This window comes from Haliotis rufescens, unplaced genomic scaffold, assembly GCF_023055435.1.
Source record: "Haliotis rufescens isolate VD_foot unplaced genomic scaffold, xgHalRufe1.0.p SCAF_7, whole genome shotgun sequence".
Lineage (NCBI taxonomy): Eukaryota > Metazoa > Mollusca > Gastropoda > Lepetellida > Haliotidae > Haliotis > Haliotis rufescens.
The window spans coordinates 28,820,901-28,840,562 of NW_025964361.1; the positions used below are offsets into that span (position 1 = coordinate 28,820,901).

At 40.5% G+C, this 19,662-nt stretch overlaps 1 protein-coding gene across 2 annotated transcripts; it reads left to right on the top strand.

Moving 5' to 3' along the window:
• Nucleotides 1–682: 682 nt before the first annotated feature.
• LOC124146961 lies at nucleotides 683–4,803 on the top strand. Of its 2 annotated transcripts, XM_048388271.1 has the most exons (6): nucleotides 683–1,354; nucleotides 1,934–2,025; nucleotides 2,245–2,304; nucleotides 2,912–2,968; nucleotides 3,089–3,148; nucleotides 3,399–4,803. In XM_048388271.1, the coding sequence occupies exons 1-6, from the start codon at nucleotides 1,348–1,350 to the stop codon at nucleotides 3,417–3,419; spliced, it is 297 nt and encodes a 98-aa protein (XP_048244228.1). In that variant the 5' UTR covers nucleotides 683–1,347; the 3' UTR covers nucleotides 3,420–4,803. The 2 variants fall into 2 exon arrangements, with proteins under 2 accessions (XP_048244228.1, XP_048244227.1); XM_048388270.1 differs by having other exon boundaries at nucleotides 3,089–4,803.
• Nucleotides 4,804–19,662: the final 14,859 nt, after the last annotated feature.

Sequence of the window (19,662 nt, forward strand, 5' to 3'; positions counted from 1 at the left end):
ATTCAGGGTCAGACCTGGACCCTACCAGCCTATGCTGGCCGTAAGAGGCGTCATAATGGATCGGATGGTCAGGCTCGGTGACGTGATTGTTTGTATGTCATCGTACCCCTAAAGCGTGGATCATTGCTCATAATATCAATCCCTGGTCTGTTTGATCCTTACTTGATTATTTACACAGAGGCTTCAAACGTCACTCGAAACATTCTGACCTCTTTATATTTTGGTAAAAGTCTCTGAATGTTTGGTTTCGGATGTGATACTTTTTGTTTCATTTATAAACTTCCACCATGGTTTCTAATGTCTTTTTTATCTTAGTTCGATAGGTCATACCAAAGGTACGCGGGTACAAACATACCATTGTATACATGTTCACATACCGGTAAACCGGTTCACATACTGCTGAACAAACTTTGAAATCACGACCTGGTTAATGAGTCCGCAGATCTGCATAATCCGTGCAGTTGATATAACAGCAGGAGGGCTGGAAAGTTTGCCACAGTACAGCTATGTGTCGAGTCGAGGTGGTGCACTGACGAATGAATACACTTGGAGCGTGGACTCTGCCAGTGAGGTGACCTTCAGCAACCCAGCTTGTCGTAAGAGGCAACTAACGGGATCGGGTTGTCAGGCTCGTGACTCAGTTGAGTCATATGTCATCGTATCTCATGATGCTCATGTCAGTCGCTGTATTGTCTGGTCCAGACTTGATTATTTACAGACCGCCGTCATAGAGCTGGAATATTTCTGAATGCGACGTCACACAACAAACAAACAAACAAACCGAGACTTGAATGCTTGTGCACGGCAGTCCCTTGTTCAACGGAAATGTGTTCTTACCCAACATTCCGTTCACGCCGGTGTTTCATGTTCGATAAGCAGTATTCTGAGTTCGATAAACAATATATTTAGGTAATTTAACGTATCCCCTTGTCATGGGTTTTCGGACACTTAGGAAACATTCGTTGATTTCTCTCAAATGACATGAACAACTGTAAAAGGCACTTTCTCTTAAAAACAGCCATCATCGGAGTATTTAAAATGTCTGTGTGATGCTAAACCCCGTCATAGCGCGACTAACCGCGATAAACATGACCGTCCAAAAACGATAAAAAACAACTTACAAACCGCAGAAATTTTTGTCACGGGTTTGAATAGTCGCGCCTCGTAACTTGCAGAGTAGCGTCCCTTTGAACAGACAACGTCACTGTGGCGACGTTTTCATTCGTCATCGACAATCGCTGAATGTGCACATGCAAAGCACATTGTCTCTGCTTTTGTTGATGATACACTGTCTTATACGTCTACGGGACTTCTCAAACTCTTTCCAAAGAGTTAATCAAGAAGATTATGTCTGGTAGGAGGGTAATTTTGAAACTTTCTCAAATTTTCTTCAGCGAGAACGTGTATGGTATGGTTTTAGGTACTGTTCTCACACTCTAGAATGTTATGAATGAGTTTACGTGTTCTTGGAAACATGTCACACACATAGTGTTAATATATTATGTTATCAAGTTTTGTTAAGTTGTATATGCCCTGAAAGTTAGATAACGGAACAATGCTTGGTAGGTAGTAATTTCAGAGTTACATAAATTTGTCTTATGAACTGTTATGAATATTTTCTCTCATACTCTTCATTGTTTTGGATTAATTTGCGGTTTCTTTCAGAACTAAGGTGAGGAAGTTGGGTTTAACACTGGTTTCAGCAATATTCCAGCAATATCACGGCGTTGTATCCATGTGGGGAATCGAACTCAGGCCTTCAGCGCCTTTATGTCAATACGCGCGACTATCATATTGGAGTAGACATACTTGGAAAAGGAATCATGCATTTCAGTGAAGAAAAAACTTGGATTATGAAGCAGATCGTGCAATTTATTATTTATCATTTCTTGTATCACCTGCCGTTAATGTATTTATTCTATACCATTGGCAGCTCTCAAACTTGGTCTTGCCGCCTACCTGTCGACATCAGGCACTGGGGTACGGAGACTCCCTTCTACCATCGCCGGACATGCCGCCCAACAGGTAACAGTTTTACGTCTGTTGGTCTTTGTAAAAGACAGTAAATTCAGCACATGAAACACGCAAAGTGTAGTACACACACGGAGGGGTCATGTTTGAAGTAAACAAGTTTCTTAGAAATAAGAAGTCGTCATTACATTTATAAGACGGTAGGAATTAAATAAGAAGGCAGTAATCAGACAAACATTTTCTTTGTATGTCTTTGTGTCTACTTTATAACAGTTTTTCGAAGCAATGGATACGCTGCCTGCTTTTGGACCAAGTCAGTTCAGCATCTTCGGGGTAAGATTTCTTTATATTCGTCACTGTCGTGAGTTTTTTCTTTTGGGGGGTTATATTAAGGTGTCCATCGAGAAGGATGAACTATATTAATAATAATATTTTGATTTGTTTTATCATCCCATTAGGGTTAGCTTGTTAGCCTGTTTACATGTTGTTTAACGCCGCACAATATTCCAACTTTCTTGCGGCAGCCTGTACATAATGAGTCTGGATAAGACAAAGTAACGATTGATAATCTGATCAACAATCCACGAGCACTATGGCAATGACAATCAAGTCCCGGCCTGGCCATCCGATCGGTACTGTCGCCTCCAACGACAAGCATAGCTTCCTTGCAGGGGGTCTTTTCTTATTATGCGCAAATATAGATGGGGGTGTTTGGTAGAGAGAAGGCCTATAGGATTTCCGTGATTTTAATCAGAACGTGGGATTCCTCTAGCACTATCCAGGTCAACCAGACAACATTCTTTGTTGAATATACATCGTATTCTGGACGAAGCGTTACATACATAAACTTGTCATATAGGGTGCCTTATTGCTTTCTCTTGTATCAAGGTCGGCGCATTGGAGGGAGGCTGTTCTTGTCATACACGTGTTCTAATTTCAGGAAGAGGCAATGGACACCCAACGTTCCACAGGGCACAGCCAGTTCAGTATATTTTCGGTATGTAACTTTATGTTTTCATTGGTACTCTTTCTATACAATCTGGCAGTTGGAAAGGTGGTGTTTGTAAAAGGAGACACATGGATCGTATCATAATGTTTACATGTTTGTTTATTTCAGAACAATGACATGAACACAGTCCCTGCAATGGGACATGGGCAGTTCAGCATCTTTGCCAAGGTAAGAAAACATATTTCTGAATTCTTGATAACGACTGAATCTTAATGCATGATTCTGGCTTTACCAAATGTTTATAATCATCTTAAAGACATAATCAGCTATTCAAAACACTGTGTTAACATATCACTTTATTTTAATTTACATATTTAACACCTCAATTTCTTTCAAATACTCTACACCTCTAAACATATAGCACCTTGAAGAAGTGGACATGTTGAAGTACACACCAGATTGTATTTCCTCTCTTCAGCCTCAAAGTTGGAAGACATAGCTGTCAACCCCTGGATGTCTAAATGAGTGCGAAGCCAGGGTGAAAACTGGTTTTGATTGCAATCGCGATAAATCGAAAGAGAAAAGCGTTTCAAAATATGTTTCATCCACATTTTATTTGAATGCGTGAGAATTTCTCAACCTTGCGTGTGAGCGTGACATAGGTGATAAATGCGTGAGGCTCACGCGAGATGCGTGAGAGTTGACAGGTATGGGAAGAATGTGAGCGGCACGTTTGGTACCATGAATCTGAGCCACACCCTGAAGACAGGGCACTGAAGTTCACCTTCATAACTCAAGTGCAAGGCGGATCGGCACAGATGGACCTTGCCTATGTATAGGACCGACCTTGACCCTGCTGTGTGTATAGGACCGACCTTGACCCTGCCTTGTGTATCGGAGCGACACTTGAGTGCATAGATGATCTTCATAGGTATACGATTGTACCTCTTTTTTTTCATCTTTGAGGGAAAGGATGGACTTGGGTTTCAAAGAATGGCTAAAATTGTATACATGTTATTGAGAGTTGTGTCTGGTCATTTGATGTAGTGATGAGGTTGGAGTGCCTGTTTCTGAAAGGATGGGGATGAGTGATAGAAGATGACAGTGGATGGGTTCGGTTTGGACAGGCAGCATGGAGCAGGTTAGGATAGTGTGTGATCCAGTGAAAACATCAAGGTAGCATCAGCAATATTTCGGGGGGAGGAAGTGTAATTGAAGTAATAAATAGAAAGATGATTTGGAACTATACTATTAAAAAATGAGATGTCATTACCATTAGTCAGTTTTACATACTTGATATAAATACCTATACATTATGATTGAGTTTACCAGATATAGATACCATTTGTTTTCATGAATACATTCCTGGTAAACTGTAAATACATATGAATTTAGTATGATATGTATTTGCTGAGTACAATTTTACCACATAACCATAGCCATGTACAAAAGTACTGTGTGTAGATAGTCTCTAAAATAGCATTTTGTGATCTTTATATAGTGTTATTGTTACACGGTGTTATTATTACTATAAATATATTGATTAATATATTTTGATATCTCTCAATAAGAACTTCCTACGTAACATGTGAATGTATATATGTATATGAAATTTATCAAAACAGTTTACACCTCATAAATTATACCAAACATCTTATTTTAAAAAATATGTTGGTATGTTCTTAAAAATATCCAACATGTGATCCATAAAAAAGTACTATTGTTATGAATGTTTATTATGACTTTACATTTATTGATTAATTTATTGATATTTAAAAAAAGAGCTTCCTACATAATCTATGAGTTTATATATTTATAATGCTGTTTAGTAGAACATTTCCACCTCATAATTCATAAATAATGTGTGCATGGATTCTTTACAATATGATGCATGTGATCTAAAATGTAGAAATATTTTTACACATTGTAATTATTACTATACATCTATTGATATTTGTATTGTTATTTTTCAATAAGGCTTATTGCATTGTTGATGTTTTTGTCTGTCTATTGTTTCCACAGTGGAACTGTTGTAGTGCACTTGCTAACTGTCAGCCACAGTGAGTGAGTGAGTGAGTTTGGTTTTACGCCGCTTTTAGCAATATTCTAGCAATATCACGGCGGGGGACACCAGAAATGGGCTTCACACATTGTACCCATGTCGGGATTCGAACCCGGGTCTTTTGCGTGACGAGCGAACGCTTTAACCACTAGGCTACCCGACCGCCCCCCTGTCAGCTACAACTGGGAAGTAAACTATACACTCTATACACTAATATTACAGTTGTGGGAGTTGGTAAAAATACAATAATGTCTATAAGCTTGAACAAACCTTGTCACGTCGTACCCCAACATTAGTTGATCTTTGTAACCGGTCCCTGCAACAATTTCTTAATGCAACTACACTGTCCCGGGCTGGAGTTGTTGCCCTTGTTTTTGAATTACAGCATGTCTTTATCATGTTTATAGTGATGGGTTCTTTTTTTTTATCGACATGTGCCTTCCTCTTTAATAGGTCTTTTCCACAATGTGTTTAAATTTGTGTTTTGAGGTTCAGCTTTCTCTCAATAGTCGACCAGACATATGTTTAAATTACCAAATATTTGGTATAGATCGTCAAAGCCTTGAATAGGTATTCTGAAATCTGGGTAAACCTTGGAGATTGGAAACACAAAAATCAGTATGAACGCCCTTAATGCTACTAACGATCAGTAACTGTATGGCTTTTTATAGATCGGCAAATCCTAAAATATACGTCATGTCATCTGCACATTTCCTGCCGTTATGAAACATATAATGTGACGTTAAAGGTTTGATCTAACGTGATATGGGTTTATGCCATGTTATGTTTTAGGGTAAATCGGTAACTATGATACTCTGAAAGATTGATCACATTTGCAACAAGGCATCTGGAACTCAGGATATTTCCGGTAAGTTTGTGTGACATAAATGTCGTCGCCCGATCCCAACAGACGTTCATAAATGACGAACAATGAATCAAGATAGAAGCATTCACCTGTACGAGACGTTTATAAACGTCGTTAAAAGATTATACTGCCAGCGCGGTGTGTTGTGAAGGTAGCAAGCAGCCGTGCGGCGCCATCATGCAGTAAGTGGTCTAAGGGAGATAATCGTGTTACCCTACCTACCCTACCCCACTCCCCAACCAATATCAAATGGTCCCTCAGTTTGCTCAGGAATTTATTAATATACCCACGAAATTAGGGTACATGACCATATACATAGCCCAGTTCAAATGATTCCCGTTTCGTAATTATTGTAACGATAAAGTATTTGCAGCTAAATATTTACTCGTGCTTTCATTGCCTTTGCATTTTTTTATGCGGGAATCATCAAAGCTATTAAAAAAATTTCTAGATATTATTTCGGTTAAAATTCAGTTTCGTGTGCTGTCATTGACATTTTGGCTCTGTCATGTTGTAGCCTAGAAATGACATTTCCGTACTACCAGACACAATGACAAGCATCTGAATTATGAATATAAGTGCATATGTAATAGTCCATGCAACTGATAGTTGACAACACGGCAATTTCATACAGAATTTCTCAGAAACTTAATTTTCTTGCGTAAGATGATGATAATCTCTTCAGAAGGTAAATTCATAAGAAATTCGTCGTCCTCCATTTAAAACAAAAAACACTGCCGTGTCAATATTTGCAGGAAATTAGTCAAAGAATACATTGTCATCCCATATCCGTTATGTTGGTACCAATACTCACCTCTTAAAACTACAATTTTCCAGAGCTCACTAGCTTCGCCCAATGCGTTTTGACAGCCGCCATCTTGTTGTAGCAGACGATGTTTTATGGTGGGCGATTCCGGTCCTTTCTTTGGAAAGCGGAGCAAGAGCAGCGACACCAAGCGGGGGATCAGGGAACCAGTCCAGATTTTTATGAACCCCGATATGTTTGCCCTCGTTGGTAAAAAAATATTTATTACCTCATTCGAGAAATTGCGGTTCCGCTTTTGTTGCGACTTGCTGTCCTTATAGGTAAACACTAACATTCGTCTCTGTGTGTAGACATCCTCTTCGGTAATAAATAGAACATTTTATATAATATCCTCTATATAGTATACACATTCATATTTAAAATAGGTGTTAGAATAGGAATAGCAAGAGATATTTTACGTCCGATTCCTAAGGGTCGTGGAAAGTATGTTTGAAACAAAACATTTCCCTTGGTGGTTTTATGAGAGTTAAAACCATCGGATGCGTGTTTTAAATTTCATTAAAATTCTCGGACGTGTTTTATTCTACACGTTAAGAATCTAGTCCAGGTAAGAAATACCATTGTTTAAAAGCATTAGCGACAACCAGTCAGTCATGACATGACAGACAGGTGACACACTGTGACCTCCTGATCCCCACTTTAGTGAGTGAGTAAAAATTTAACGCCCCACTTTAGTCAGTTTCAACGACAAGCACCGGGGGCCTGTTCTGCCCAGGAAAGACTTCGAAGTCCTGCGGTAGTTGGAAACGGAATATATATTTCCATGTGATTGTAGTTCTGTTGAAACAGAATATTCATTTGTCATTTGAAATGGATATGTCTGCTTTTGAATATCGATTGAACGACGCACCAGAACAAACCTCACTTCACAAAATTCAATCTAATTAAATTCAGATTTTAGTGCTTGCTACCGTAACACAAAGAGATTGGACAGAATTGGATTTAGGTTTATTGGATATTTGCGTTAATTAAAAATCCGAATTATACAAGTCGCCTTTACATGTCAAGTATAGAAGTTTAAGCCCTTCCACATATCACAGCTTGTGTGAGACTGCTTCCTGATGCCATCAATAGTTATTAAACACACTGCCATAGTCTGTCATTGTATGCGGGGGCGGTCGGGTAGCCTAGTGGTTAAAGCGTTCGCTCGTCACCCCATGACCCGGGTTCGATTCCCGACATGGGTACAATGTGTGAAGCCCATTTCTGGTGTCCCCCGCCGTGATATTGCTGGAATATTGCTAAAAGCGGCGTAAAACCATACTCACTCACTCACTCACTCACTCACTCATTATATGCGGATCCAGGGGGTTATCCGCCTCCCAGATTTGAAACACTAAACATTTGTTTATTCGCAATTTTTTATAAATTATCGATATACTAAAATGAAAAAACCGCATTTCAACACTTAAGCGATCTCATTTTGTGGTATTTCCTCAGCACATTACACGATTACTGAATGGAAATTGTCAAATGCACCTTTCCTTTTACAAAATACTGATTGCACGCTTTGATGCCATTCCTCCAGGAATTCCCCTTTTGTATCATTTTGGGGAGGGGTGGGTGTGGGTATATTGTTGTGATGGCAACCCCTAAACGGAGCAGTGAGTGAATAAATGAATCTTGCGTTTCGCCGAATCAGCATTTTGCAGCTATTCGTGGCAACCCGGGGCCAAGATGGACTTATATTTTCTTCGTTCATACAAGATAAATATTATTGCAATATTGTGACAAGGTTACTGAAAGACTTACATATTAATTAACCAGACCAAACCGACTAACCACGTGGCAGTTAATTGACTATATTGTCTTTTACGTCAAAATCTCTTCCATCTCCCTCCATCAACGTTTCAGGGTATCCCACAGTTCGAGTCAATGAATAACGGCTTTAATCTTCCTGCCGTGATGTGGCTGTGGTTGGAATGGATGTGTGTGTGTGTGTGTGTGTGTGTGTGTTTTGGGGTGGGGGGTGGGGCTGGGGGTTGTCAAGGTGGTGGTGGTGGTAGGGATGGATGGGGGTGGGTGGGTTGGGAGTCATTGGGTAGCTATGGGGGTAGGGATGAATGTTGGGGGGTTTGGGGTCGTGGGGTGGCGGTGGTAGGGATGAATGTAGGGGGGGTTGGAGGTCGTGGGGTGGCGGTGGTGGAATAGATAGGTGTGCGGGGTGGGTGGGTGGGGTGGGGTGGGGGGCGTTGGGTGGTGGTGGTGGAAGGTATATATGTTGGGGGAGGGTGGCGTTGGTGGTAGGGATGGATGTAGGGGGTTTGGGGGTGGTGGTAGTAATGGATATAGGGGGTTTGGGGGTCATGGGACGGCTGTGGGGGTAGGGATGGATGTAGGGGGGTGGCGGTGGTGGTAGTGATGGATATAGGGGGTTTGGGGGTCATGGGGTGGCTGTGGGGGTAGGGATGGATGTAGGGGGTTTGGGGGTGGTGGTAGTGATGGATATAGGGGGTTTGGGGGTCATGGGGTGGCTGTGGGGGTAGGGATGGATGTAGGGGGGTGGCGGTGGTGGGGCTGGTAGGGATGAATGTAGGGGGGGTTGGAGGTGGTGGTATGGATAGGTGTATGGCGGGGGGGGGGGGGGGGGGGGGGGGGGCGTTGGGTGGCGGTGGTGGAAGGGATGGATGTAGGGGGTTTTAGGGTGGTGGTAGTGATGGATATAGGGGGTTTGGGGGTCGTGGGGGTAGGGATGGCTGTAGGGGGGAGGGGGGTCGTGGGTTGGCTGGGTGGATCCCGAGTTTTTGATCCCAAGTTTGGGAAATAAAGAAGTCGTGACACAAGCAGAATCACATAATATGTTGACATGTATGTCAGATAAACAGGGAGGTGCGCACCCTGTACATGTATACATACTTTGCACTAGATATTTTTAACATATAAGATCTAATGTGTAAACATTAACTCAATAGTTTAGTTTTAAGTTATAACAACAAAACCAGATATACAATGAAACTTACGTACATAAACAATAACACCGAAACTGACTAAAGCGTCGTTTACATCTGCAGGCCTCGCATTTCGCACTAATATAAGTTTACCGAAATGCGATCCCTGGATATAAGAGGATGTGACTATACATGTAGGTGCTCAAAGACATTTGTTTGCGTTTAAAAGGCACTCGTTGAACTTGTGCTTCTGTCAGAGATATTGTATTTAATTAAAGATTTACATTTTGTACTTTATGTACCAATCGTTCATATCTGTAAGAAGGGTCTCAATTTCATTTTGTATTTCTCAATGGTCGGCATCAGGGGTAGCAAAAGAAAAGAAATTCTCGTTACTTCAATTATTTACTCGTAATTTCATTTATTTTCTCGTTGATTCGAGTTTTTTTCTCGTTGCTTCGAGTTTTTTTCTTCGTTATTTCAATCATTTTCTCGTAATTTCGCATAGTTTCTCGTTATTTTAAGCTCATTTCAAAAACTGGAAATTTCGAGAAAATAATTGAAACAACGAGATAATAATTGAAATAACGAGAAAAAACTCGAAGCAATGAGAAAATAATTTAAATTACGACAATAAAAATCGTAATTTCGAGTTTTTAAAATAAACTTGAAATAACGAGAAAATAGTCGAAATTACGATTAATAGTCGAAGCGACGAGAAAATAAACGAAATAATGAGAAAATGACAGAAATAACGAGAGAAAGTCGAAGCAACGATAACAAAAATCCAAATTTTGAGTTTTTGAAATAAACTTGAAATATCAAGAAAATAATCGAAGTAACGAGAAAATAATCGAAGTAACGAGAAAAATATCGAAGCAACGAGAAAATAATCGAAATAAAGAGAAACTAACAGAAATAACGAGAAAACAGTCGAAGCAACGAGAAAATAATCGAAATTTTGATTTCTTTTTAGATAAACTTGAAATATTGAGGAAATATTCGAAATAACGAGTAAGAGCTCAAACATTCGAGAAAATAGTTGATAAAAAGAGAAATTTCGATTAAAAAAACTAATGCTTTCAAACTGGCTTTCGTATTATAGAAGAAAGCGGAGGAATTAAATTACACCTTTTCATGAAACGAGACATTCGCTAATCACGGCATGCTCTACATTCATGGCTGCATGTAAAATGAGGGGCAAAAGCTATACTTCTAAGTTGATTTTATCATTTTTGATTTTCACTTGCAAATATCTTAAGTTAGCGATATGATATCCAAAAGATAAACTGGCGTTTAGTCAGCACCTAAAGACAAATTCTACATGGTCTTATTTTTAAAAATATAATTTGATTTAAAACTTTTTAAAATTATTTTTTTATTAGCTTAATACACAACAGCTGATATGGTAACTTCGTCATCTTATGTTTGAAAATCAATCAAGTTGCTTTTTGGGGCAAACATTTAAATTTCAAACAAGGTAGGGGTCATGTGGTTGTATATTTATTTCACATCCCAATCTTCATTCAACTAATTTATTTTTGCACAGAATTACCCGGCAACAGATTACTTTTTGCAGACAGTTGCAGGAATTAGTGATGGTTAAGTAGATAAATGGAATTAAACAACATTTCCTTCAATTTTCGATTTCATAAAAAACAAACTTAGTTATTAGACACTTGGACAGTGACACCGCAGTATTGATCCAACTGAAATTGGCATTTTGACACTGATTTTCGATATCTTAGGCTATTATTTTGATGATGATAACACACATGGAATTGCGTAACATAATATGCTTCAATGAACGTTTCCACAAGGGCGACGCCATGTTTGTTTGTAAACACTAAAAGTAGTACCTACCTGACCTTTTTTTATCAGTATATTCATCTGTAAATGACCCGTTAGCTTCATCTTGCCGAAAAACCAAAATCATAAAATAACTATCAATTCTACAGTATAGACATCATTTAAATAACTAGCAATTCTGCAGGTTTGACAGCGTTTGATTTACTTTTTGACCTGAAAATAGTTTGCTACACTACTGAAAAAACCGAAAGCAGTCATACAGATAGAGAGAAACTCTCGGTAGTCTCACTGTACATTGCACTTGCGCTCGAAATTTGAAGATGAGTGCGAGGCAACTTTTTAGATTGTCTGAGACGAGGTGGAGGAACTATATTATGTGTTGTCATGCCTTTTTTTTATAATACATGGGGTTGTCATCGACAATAACAATGTCTATATTCAGGGCGACTTCTTGTCCTGCATCAGGTGAGTGAACGGACAACAAGCAGTCCGACACATAACGTCATGATGCTTCCTTTGACAAACAAGTAAAATATATTCAACTCAGAGAGCGTATTCATTACAGACTAAATAATAAATAAGAAAATAAAATATAAAATAAACAAACAAAAAGTAGCCCCGACATGTCTTTAATAATCCTTCTACAAGATACTACACCCCGTATCATTGTGTAGCACGATGCTCACGACTTTTAACTTCTTATTTTGTTTTCTGGTCCCATAGATAAACACATTAGATTGTTTCGTTCATAAACGCGATAGAACGTTGTCAATAACGCACCTGTTGGATAGCGGGAGTGATAATTGTGTAGTATCAACTCATTATCAATTAAAGAGACAGGTCTACCCTTGTCAACTGAAAATAATTATATTATGAAATATGAAATATTAAACTTTTGGACTTTGGAGAAGCAGCTTTACAGATATTCTTTCCTGAATTTGGGAATAATTTATATCAGAAACGAAAATTTTAACGGAAATTTCACAGCACTCACACAGGGATTATATATGAGAATAGATTAATCGCCTTTCTTGTTCAGCTCCTTCTTTAATTACATAGTTGCTCGCCTTTTTTAACAGTAGAATTAGTTGTTATAATATTTAAAAAAAATGAAAGGTTTAAACCTCTTTGTATGAAGAATTGTCACAGAAATAATGTCGGTCTGATGACTTAAAGACGAAACGAAGAAAGGACAGTTAAAGACGTGACTTGAATTACAGGTCAATGGTTGATATTCTGCCTACTCCCTCCTACTTTGGAGTTTGTTTTCAGTTTTGAAAAAAAATTCCAACAGACTCGATGGGACAGAAAATAATGCTCTCAAAATTTTAATTCTATTTAACATTTGTGAAATGTTGTGGCGGCCGATCCGTACACCAAGCACATATGTGAAACGACAGCCCCACCCAAGTTTAGAGATTGTATTCTGTGTTTGTCTAGTTGCCGTTACCTTTATCCAGATAAACAAAAAAAAAATACAGTGAAATGTTTTAGTGACAAAACATATTCGTATCGCGTAGTTCGTTGAAACATTAGTTTTCAAACTTCTGAAAAAAATTCTGTTCACCGGTAAAGTATTTGCGCATCTACGATCCCATCTCATAGTACGTTTGTCATGTGTCACAATAACCAGCTGCTCGATATCAGTTAATGCGAGCTCATTTGTAAGAGACTGTATAATTAACCAAGCATTGTGCAAACATGCCCATTGACTCTAAATACAAACAGAGCAAGAACACCGCCCTGCGGTACCCCACAATGCAATAATAAACGCCTTGAAAATTGAGGGATTTACAGGGAAACGGGACACCGAACTATACCTCTCGTACACCTAATTGCCGTTGGCCTAGTATCCTACCAACCTAATGGACTTAATTGCAGAGGACGGTGAAACATGCCGTACCTATTAAACCAATGAACGCGGTTATCTTTACGGAGGTGACTTTAATGACCCATTGAATTTTACTATCTGTACTGCCTTCTTCCGTCGTGTTTGTAACGTGACTCCTGATATGTCGAATTAACAGTTCTTAAATGAGTAGCTCTGACCGTCTGGTTTAGTCAGAAGTTGATAGATAGTTCCTGTAATTGATAACAATGTGTTGTAAACATCAGAAATTGATGGATTAACTACAATTATCGAAATTCTTTCCAAACGGGTGGATGTATAAATACAGAAGACATGAAGTCGAAATCAGAATTCCAGAATCTGCCTCCCGATTCGGTACAGAAACATGGTAAGTAGCATTCTTCAAGTTGTTATAATGTTAAACTTTATTTATTTATCTATATTGGTAAGACAAAATGGCCATTCATGATTTATTATATATTTTGAATGTACTTACATATTCATGACTCGTCACGATATGGCTGTAATACTGCCGATGTGACGTTAAATCTTAACTCACTCACTCACTCACTCACATATTCATGAATACTTTGTGTTTGCCAATGGCCTGACCATGTCTCCCCCTTATTGACCTCAGCGTTTTTCCAGCGACGAATCTTCCAATGACAATTTTCAGTCTGTTTGACTAAGAATTAGCGGACACACAGCTGATATTGTACCATCTAGTTTCCTCTATGCTGACATATTGATCACTATGTTACACTCATGATAATCCATGCCAAAAGTAAGAACTGCCGCCTTTATAAGTAATGTTGCTATTTGGAAACTACGATTTTTTTTCGATCGGTTGAAATTCAGTTGGATGACACATAATAAACTTAGCTGATTTGTAATGAACATTGTTGTACAGGCATACAAGTTTTAATATGTTGCGATAATGATAGCGATGTAGAGTTCTGTAGAGAACTAAATATATTTACCCATTCATGCATAGTATGACATCTCTGCACTATGGTGAGGTGAGGTGAAATGGGGTTTAACGTCGCGTCCAAGATTATTGCACTTATATAGCGACTTGCATGCACGTGTGTGTGTATGTGTGTGTGTGTGGCTGCTTGTACTAGACTAGACTAAAGCCGATTTATAGTGCTAGCCCACTGAGATACCATGCCGCAGTTTAACATGAATATCCCAAACTGACTCCGAGCCGACCAGTCCTTGTTTTAGCCCCTTAATGCCGAGCGCCAGACAGGGTAACAACAGGTACCAACTTTTAACGTCTTTTGGTATGACGCGGCCGGGTATCGAACCCCGACGACGTCAATAACACAGTCACGTAAAACTCATTACACGTACTCATTCACTTCTCGACATGTGCTGTTGTGGTTTCGAGATGTTAATTTGCCGCCATGTCGTATTCCCATTCAATTCGAAAATATTCCTCGATGATGAAATTCAAAATACCGAGAATAGGTGGACGTGTTCGGCAGCTTGAGTTTCTAGGTCTTCGGTCCTGCACCACACTGAAGCACATGTTACATGTGATGTCTCCTTGGCCAAGTGACTTTTGTTCGAAATAACTTTGATAACCCATCAGTAAATGGGTACCCGGTAGGATAAGATGGCAATGTGCCCGTAAACCTTCTAGCGCTTTGGTTGTATATGGCATTAGAATGAAATTCGAGTATACACTGATTCATTGCACAGGGTAATAATGCCTAAGAGCTTAGCGCATGCTTATGCATGGAATCGTACAACCTAAACATATGGACTGTCATTATTGACAGTCAAGCACTTTTCAATGCATTTTATGACATGTATTTAACATACATACTATCATTTAACATTGGTACAACGAGTGACACGGGAAGTTCGTAGACTTCATTTTCTAGTGTGTTTGCGATAAACTATACATTTTAACGTTCCGCTCTCTACTGAAATGATTATATTTGGAAGGGGTAATTTCAAGTTCTGCATTAAAAGATAGCCTCAAAATGTCATGCAGGCAGCCTTGTATTTCTATGCGTGATTATTTAAAGGAATTTAGGACGTTTTCTTAACTGTAAAAGACATTAACGAATTCTTTTTTCTGCACAATCTGTTCAATGTGAATTTGCCCTCATATAGCTTGACTATTGCTGAATGCGGCGTAAAACAGAAACAAAGACATACAAAAATCAATTCGAGCTGACTTGGTCAACAGCGTCTTCTCAATACAAACTTACTGTAACACCATGTTATATCAACACGCAAAACGTTTCTTATGTATGTATGTTTCCATTGTTACTGCACCTGGTTATAAATTACACTGATTTGCACATACTTAGTTAAATTATTGTTACAATTATGATTATGATGATTATTGCAGGTGCTCTTTGTGTCGACCCTCGTGCTCATCCTCTCCCTCTCCTCCGGGGGTCGGGCAAGTGACGGTAACGTCATCGGCGGGGTCATCAGCGCTGGTATTCCCACGGGGTCGCAATTTTCCAACAATCCGTTTCACCCGAACGAGAAATATTACAAGAGCGGCCTTCATGTCTTCCTCGGGGGAGTTCCGGAAACATCTTTCGGGAAAAGTCAACCCAATTATTTCTTCAACCAGCATAACCCCCACAATACCATCCCTTACGGCCAGCCAGGACAAGGGGGGCAATTCTTTTCCGGCCATAGTGCACCAATATATCCGAGACAGGGTGGTCCAATTTACCCTGGCCAAGGGAGTCCTATATATCCAGGTCAAAGTGGTCCCATCCATCCTGGTCAAAGTGGCCCCATCCACCCCGCTCCAGCTGGTCCTATTTTCCCCGGTCAAAGTGGTCCCATTCACCCCGCCCCAGCTGGTCCTATTTTTCCTGGTCAAAGTGGTCCCATCCACCCTGGTCAGAGTGGTCCCATCCACCCTGGTCAAAGTGGTCCCATCCACCCCGCTCCAGCTGGTCCTATTTTCCCCGGTCAAAGTGGTCCCATCCACCCCGCCCCAGCTGGTCCTATTTTTCCGGGTCAAAGTGGTCCCATCCACCCTGGTCAGAGTGGTCCAATTCACCCAGGCCAAGGAGGTCCTATATATCCAGGTCAAAGTGGTCCCATCCACCCCGCTCCAGCTGGTCCAATTTATCCAGGTCACAGTGGTCCAATTCATCCCGGTACAGGTCTGGGGCAGGGTCATCCATATGGTCATGGCACCCCCACCTTCTCACAATTCCACTGCCCCCGTCAACTGGACTTCTCCGCCAACCTCAGCCTGTCCGACAACCCGTCCGGATACCCGACGTAAGTACATGCTCCGTCTTCATATCTGCTTTGTCCGCATGTCAACAAATACTAGGGGGCACGGGTGGCCCAGTCGTCTAAGGTGCCGCAATTCGCTGTGCAGAGTTGCGTCCCTTGGGCACGCCAGAAACCTATGATTGTGGGTTCGAATCCCGGTTCGCCCCGATTATGTATCTAGGTTTGTCAACACCATACCCGTGCTCGTGGGTTTCACCGAAGTGGTAAACGTCTGAGACCTGCATCACTTCGGGCTTTCCTCCCACATTAAGCTGACACGCTGTGATATAACTGGAATACTGTTAAAAGCGGCGTTAAACCCAACTCACTCACTCACTCAGTGACTTGCATGTCATAGTACCCCGTAGGCGTGCATTGTTGCTCATAATAACAATAACTGAATTATCTGGTCCAGGCCCGATTATTTACAGGCTGCCGTCATATAGATCGAATATTTTCGAGTGCGGTGTTCAACAAACAAACACACTTTATGATAACATGCTTTATGTTTCAGAGCCAATATCACCGCCGAGTTGGCCGCTCGTTCCGACCTGGCAACCTGTTTTCTGATGACTACGATCCTGCCCGGGGCCCCACAGGAACCCTTTGATCCTGTGTAAGTACATAAGGGTATTTGCTGGTACCGGGTTCGAATCCACCTGATGTTTCATTTTCTAAGGGCGAGGTATGACAAATGCCTTCATTGCCCCATTGGGAAAATCCAATAAATCCATTTACTATGACATATTGTTAGAAATGGGAGAGTGTGAATATTGTTGGTCGATCTGTTTGCTGTTTAACGCTGCACTCAGCAATATTCCAGTTATATGGCGGCGGTCTGTAAATAATCGAGTCTGGACGAGACAATCCCGTGATTGACATTCATGAACATCGATATACGCAACTGGGATACGATGACATGCATCAACCAAGTCAGCGAGCCTGACCACCCGATCCCGTTAATCGCCTCTTACGACAAGCATGGTCGCCTTTTTCGGCAAGCATGGGTTGTTGATGACCTATTCTAACCCTGATCTTCACCGATGGTTGGTCGATTTGAGGGGTATAGGGTCCATTTGGAACAAAACACTAACGTTTGAATAATGAAAGTACTTGGACTCTGAGAACAGAATAAATATTTTGTTCATTGGTTACAAATTTCACATCAGTCAAAAATTTGAGTTAATAAAACTCAATTCTGTCAGACCAGCAGTGAGTAAGTGAGTATGTTTTTTCGCTGCTTTTAGCAATATTATAGCAATATCACGGTGGGGACACCAGAAATTGGCTTAACACATTGCACCAATATGGGGAATCAAACCCGGGACTTCGGTGTGACAGGCGAACCCTTTATCCACTAGGCTACCTACCACATCGCCCTTATCCCATAACAATTATCGAATCTTAACATACTGTTCGTTTACGGTGATAGTTTATCAGATATGATCATTATCATTTTGATTTCAGTGTGGCTTTCTCCATCAACACGTGCCCCTCCTTCGCCCGGCGTCTGTGGAGCTTTAGCCGCTATGGAGGACGCTGCTGGATAATTCAGAACGTGCAGGAGAACGTCACCTTCTCCCAGTGCCTGTGAGTGTCCGCCTTAACATATGCCATTGTCATCATGCTCTCGGGTCCTCTCGGTTCAACTCGGGCCAATTCGGCTTATTTCGCCATCTGCGACTCCACAGTGTTATGAACACAGTACTGCCAGATCCTGTCGCGTGATATATATTTTCGAACGTTTAGTGTAAACTTAATGAAATATAGAAATTTTGACCAAAAGGAAAACAAAAGAATAAAATATGTAATGCCACGACTGCCGTAAACTTGAACTCAAATAATATGGATAGTTCGATTATTATTATTATTATTATTTCTGCACCAAATCTTTATCTTACAACTGAGGCGGTCGGGTAGCCTAGTGGTTAAAGCGTTCGCTCGTCATGCCGAAGACCCGGGTTCGATTCCCGACATGGGTACAATGCGTGAATCCCCCGCCCTAATATTGCTGGAATATTGCTAAACGCGGCGTTAAACCATACTCACTCACTATTCTTACAACTGCTGCGTTGCGGTGGCCTAGTGGTTAAAGCCTTGGGTCTTCAGGCCAAACATGGGTTCGGTTCCCCTCAGGGTTTTATGCGTTTAGCCCGTTGGTGTCCTCGTCTTGATTCTTCTGGGCTATTGCCAAAACGTCGTAAAACCGGATTCACTCACTCACTGGAACTGCTATTTTCTTCACAGAACCGAGAAGTGCCACAACTGTGAGGAGGAACAGTTCGACGGTAACAGGCAGAACGCCTGCATCAAGAATTTCAACTTCATGTCCGTGTGGGCGTTCTGCGAGAACCTGCCCGCCCTGAACCAGATCAGCAGGGAACGGATCATCGTCCCGACCCACTGTGCCTCTCGGAACGTCCCCTGCCACGGCTACAAGAAATAACCACGATCCGATGGATTCTCGGAACCAAATGACTGGAATGACAACTTCATATGATATCAATATCATAAACATCACGAACGCCATCATGATACAGAACTTTCCCTGATCACTGTGTTCAATTGTTTGAAATAGATTCCAGTCATCACAAGCTGTTGCCTGTATCAGTAGTCAGCTTCAGGTAGATCTCCCGAGAGTGATAGCTAATTAATAGGGTAAATTACTTTTTACTATTATATAATATCAGTAGAATTACCCTTTAAATGATCGACTTATTGAAAGAGATAAGTGCAAAAATTACAAATTGATACACATATTTCGTTGATAACCTAACGTTGTTAATAACATAGACATGTGTAAATACCACATTGTTGCAAAATATATCCAACACTGAACGGATCAAGTGTGCCCCATCTGAAACCAAGGCCATTATTAAAACCATCGATCTGTATCAACATCTACATCTATTCCCTTGTTAAAACTTTGGAAGGTTAGCCATGAAAGTAATCAATGTAATTCTGATTCATGTATTTGTGTCTGTAACTACATGCTGTGTGTCGAAAAATAGACCCTTGCTGTTTGTGACTGGAAGATGTAGATTGCGACAGCTACAGTTTGTTCCCGTCATACTTTGGATTCTATTATCAATAAATGACAAGGTATCACCCAGATGTCTTATATCGAATCTCTTTGTTTTTGTTGTCACTTTTACAAGTTTGTTATACGATAATCA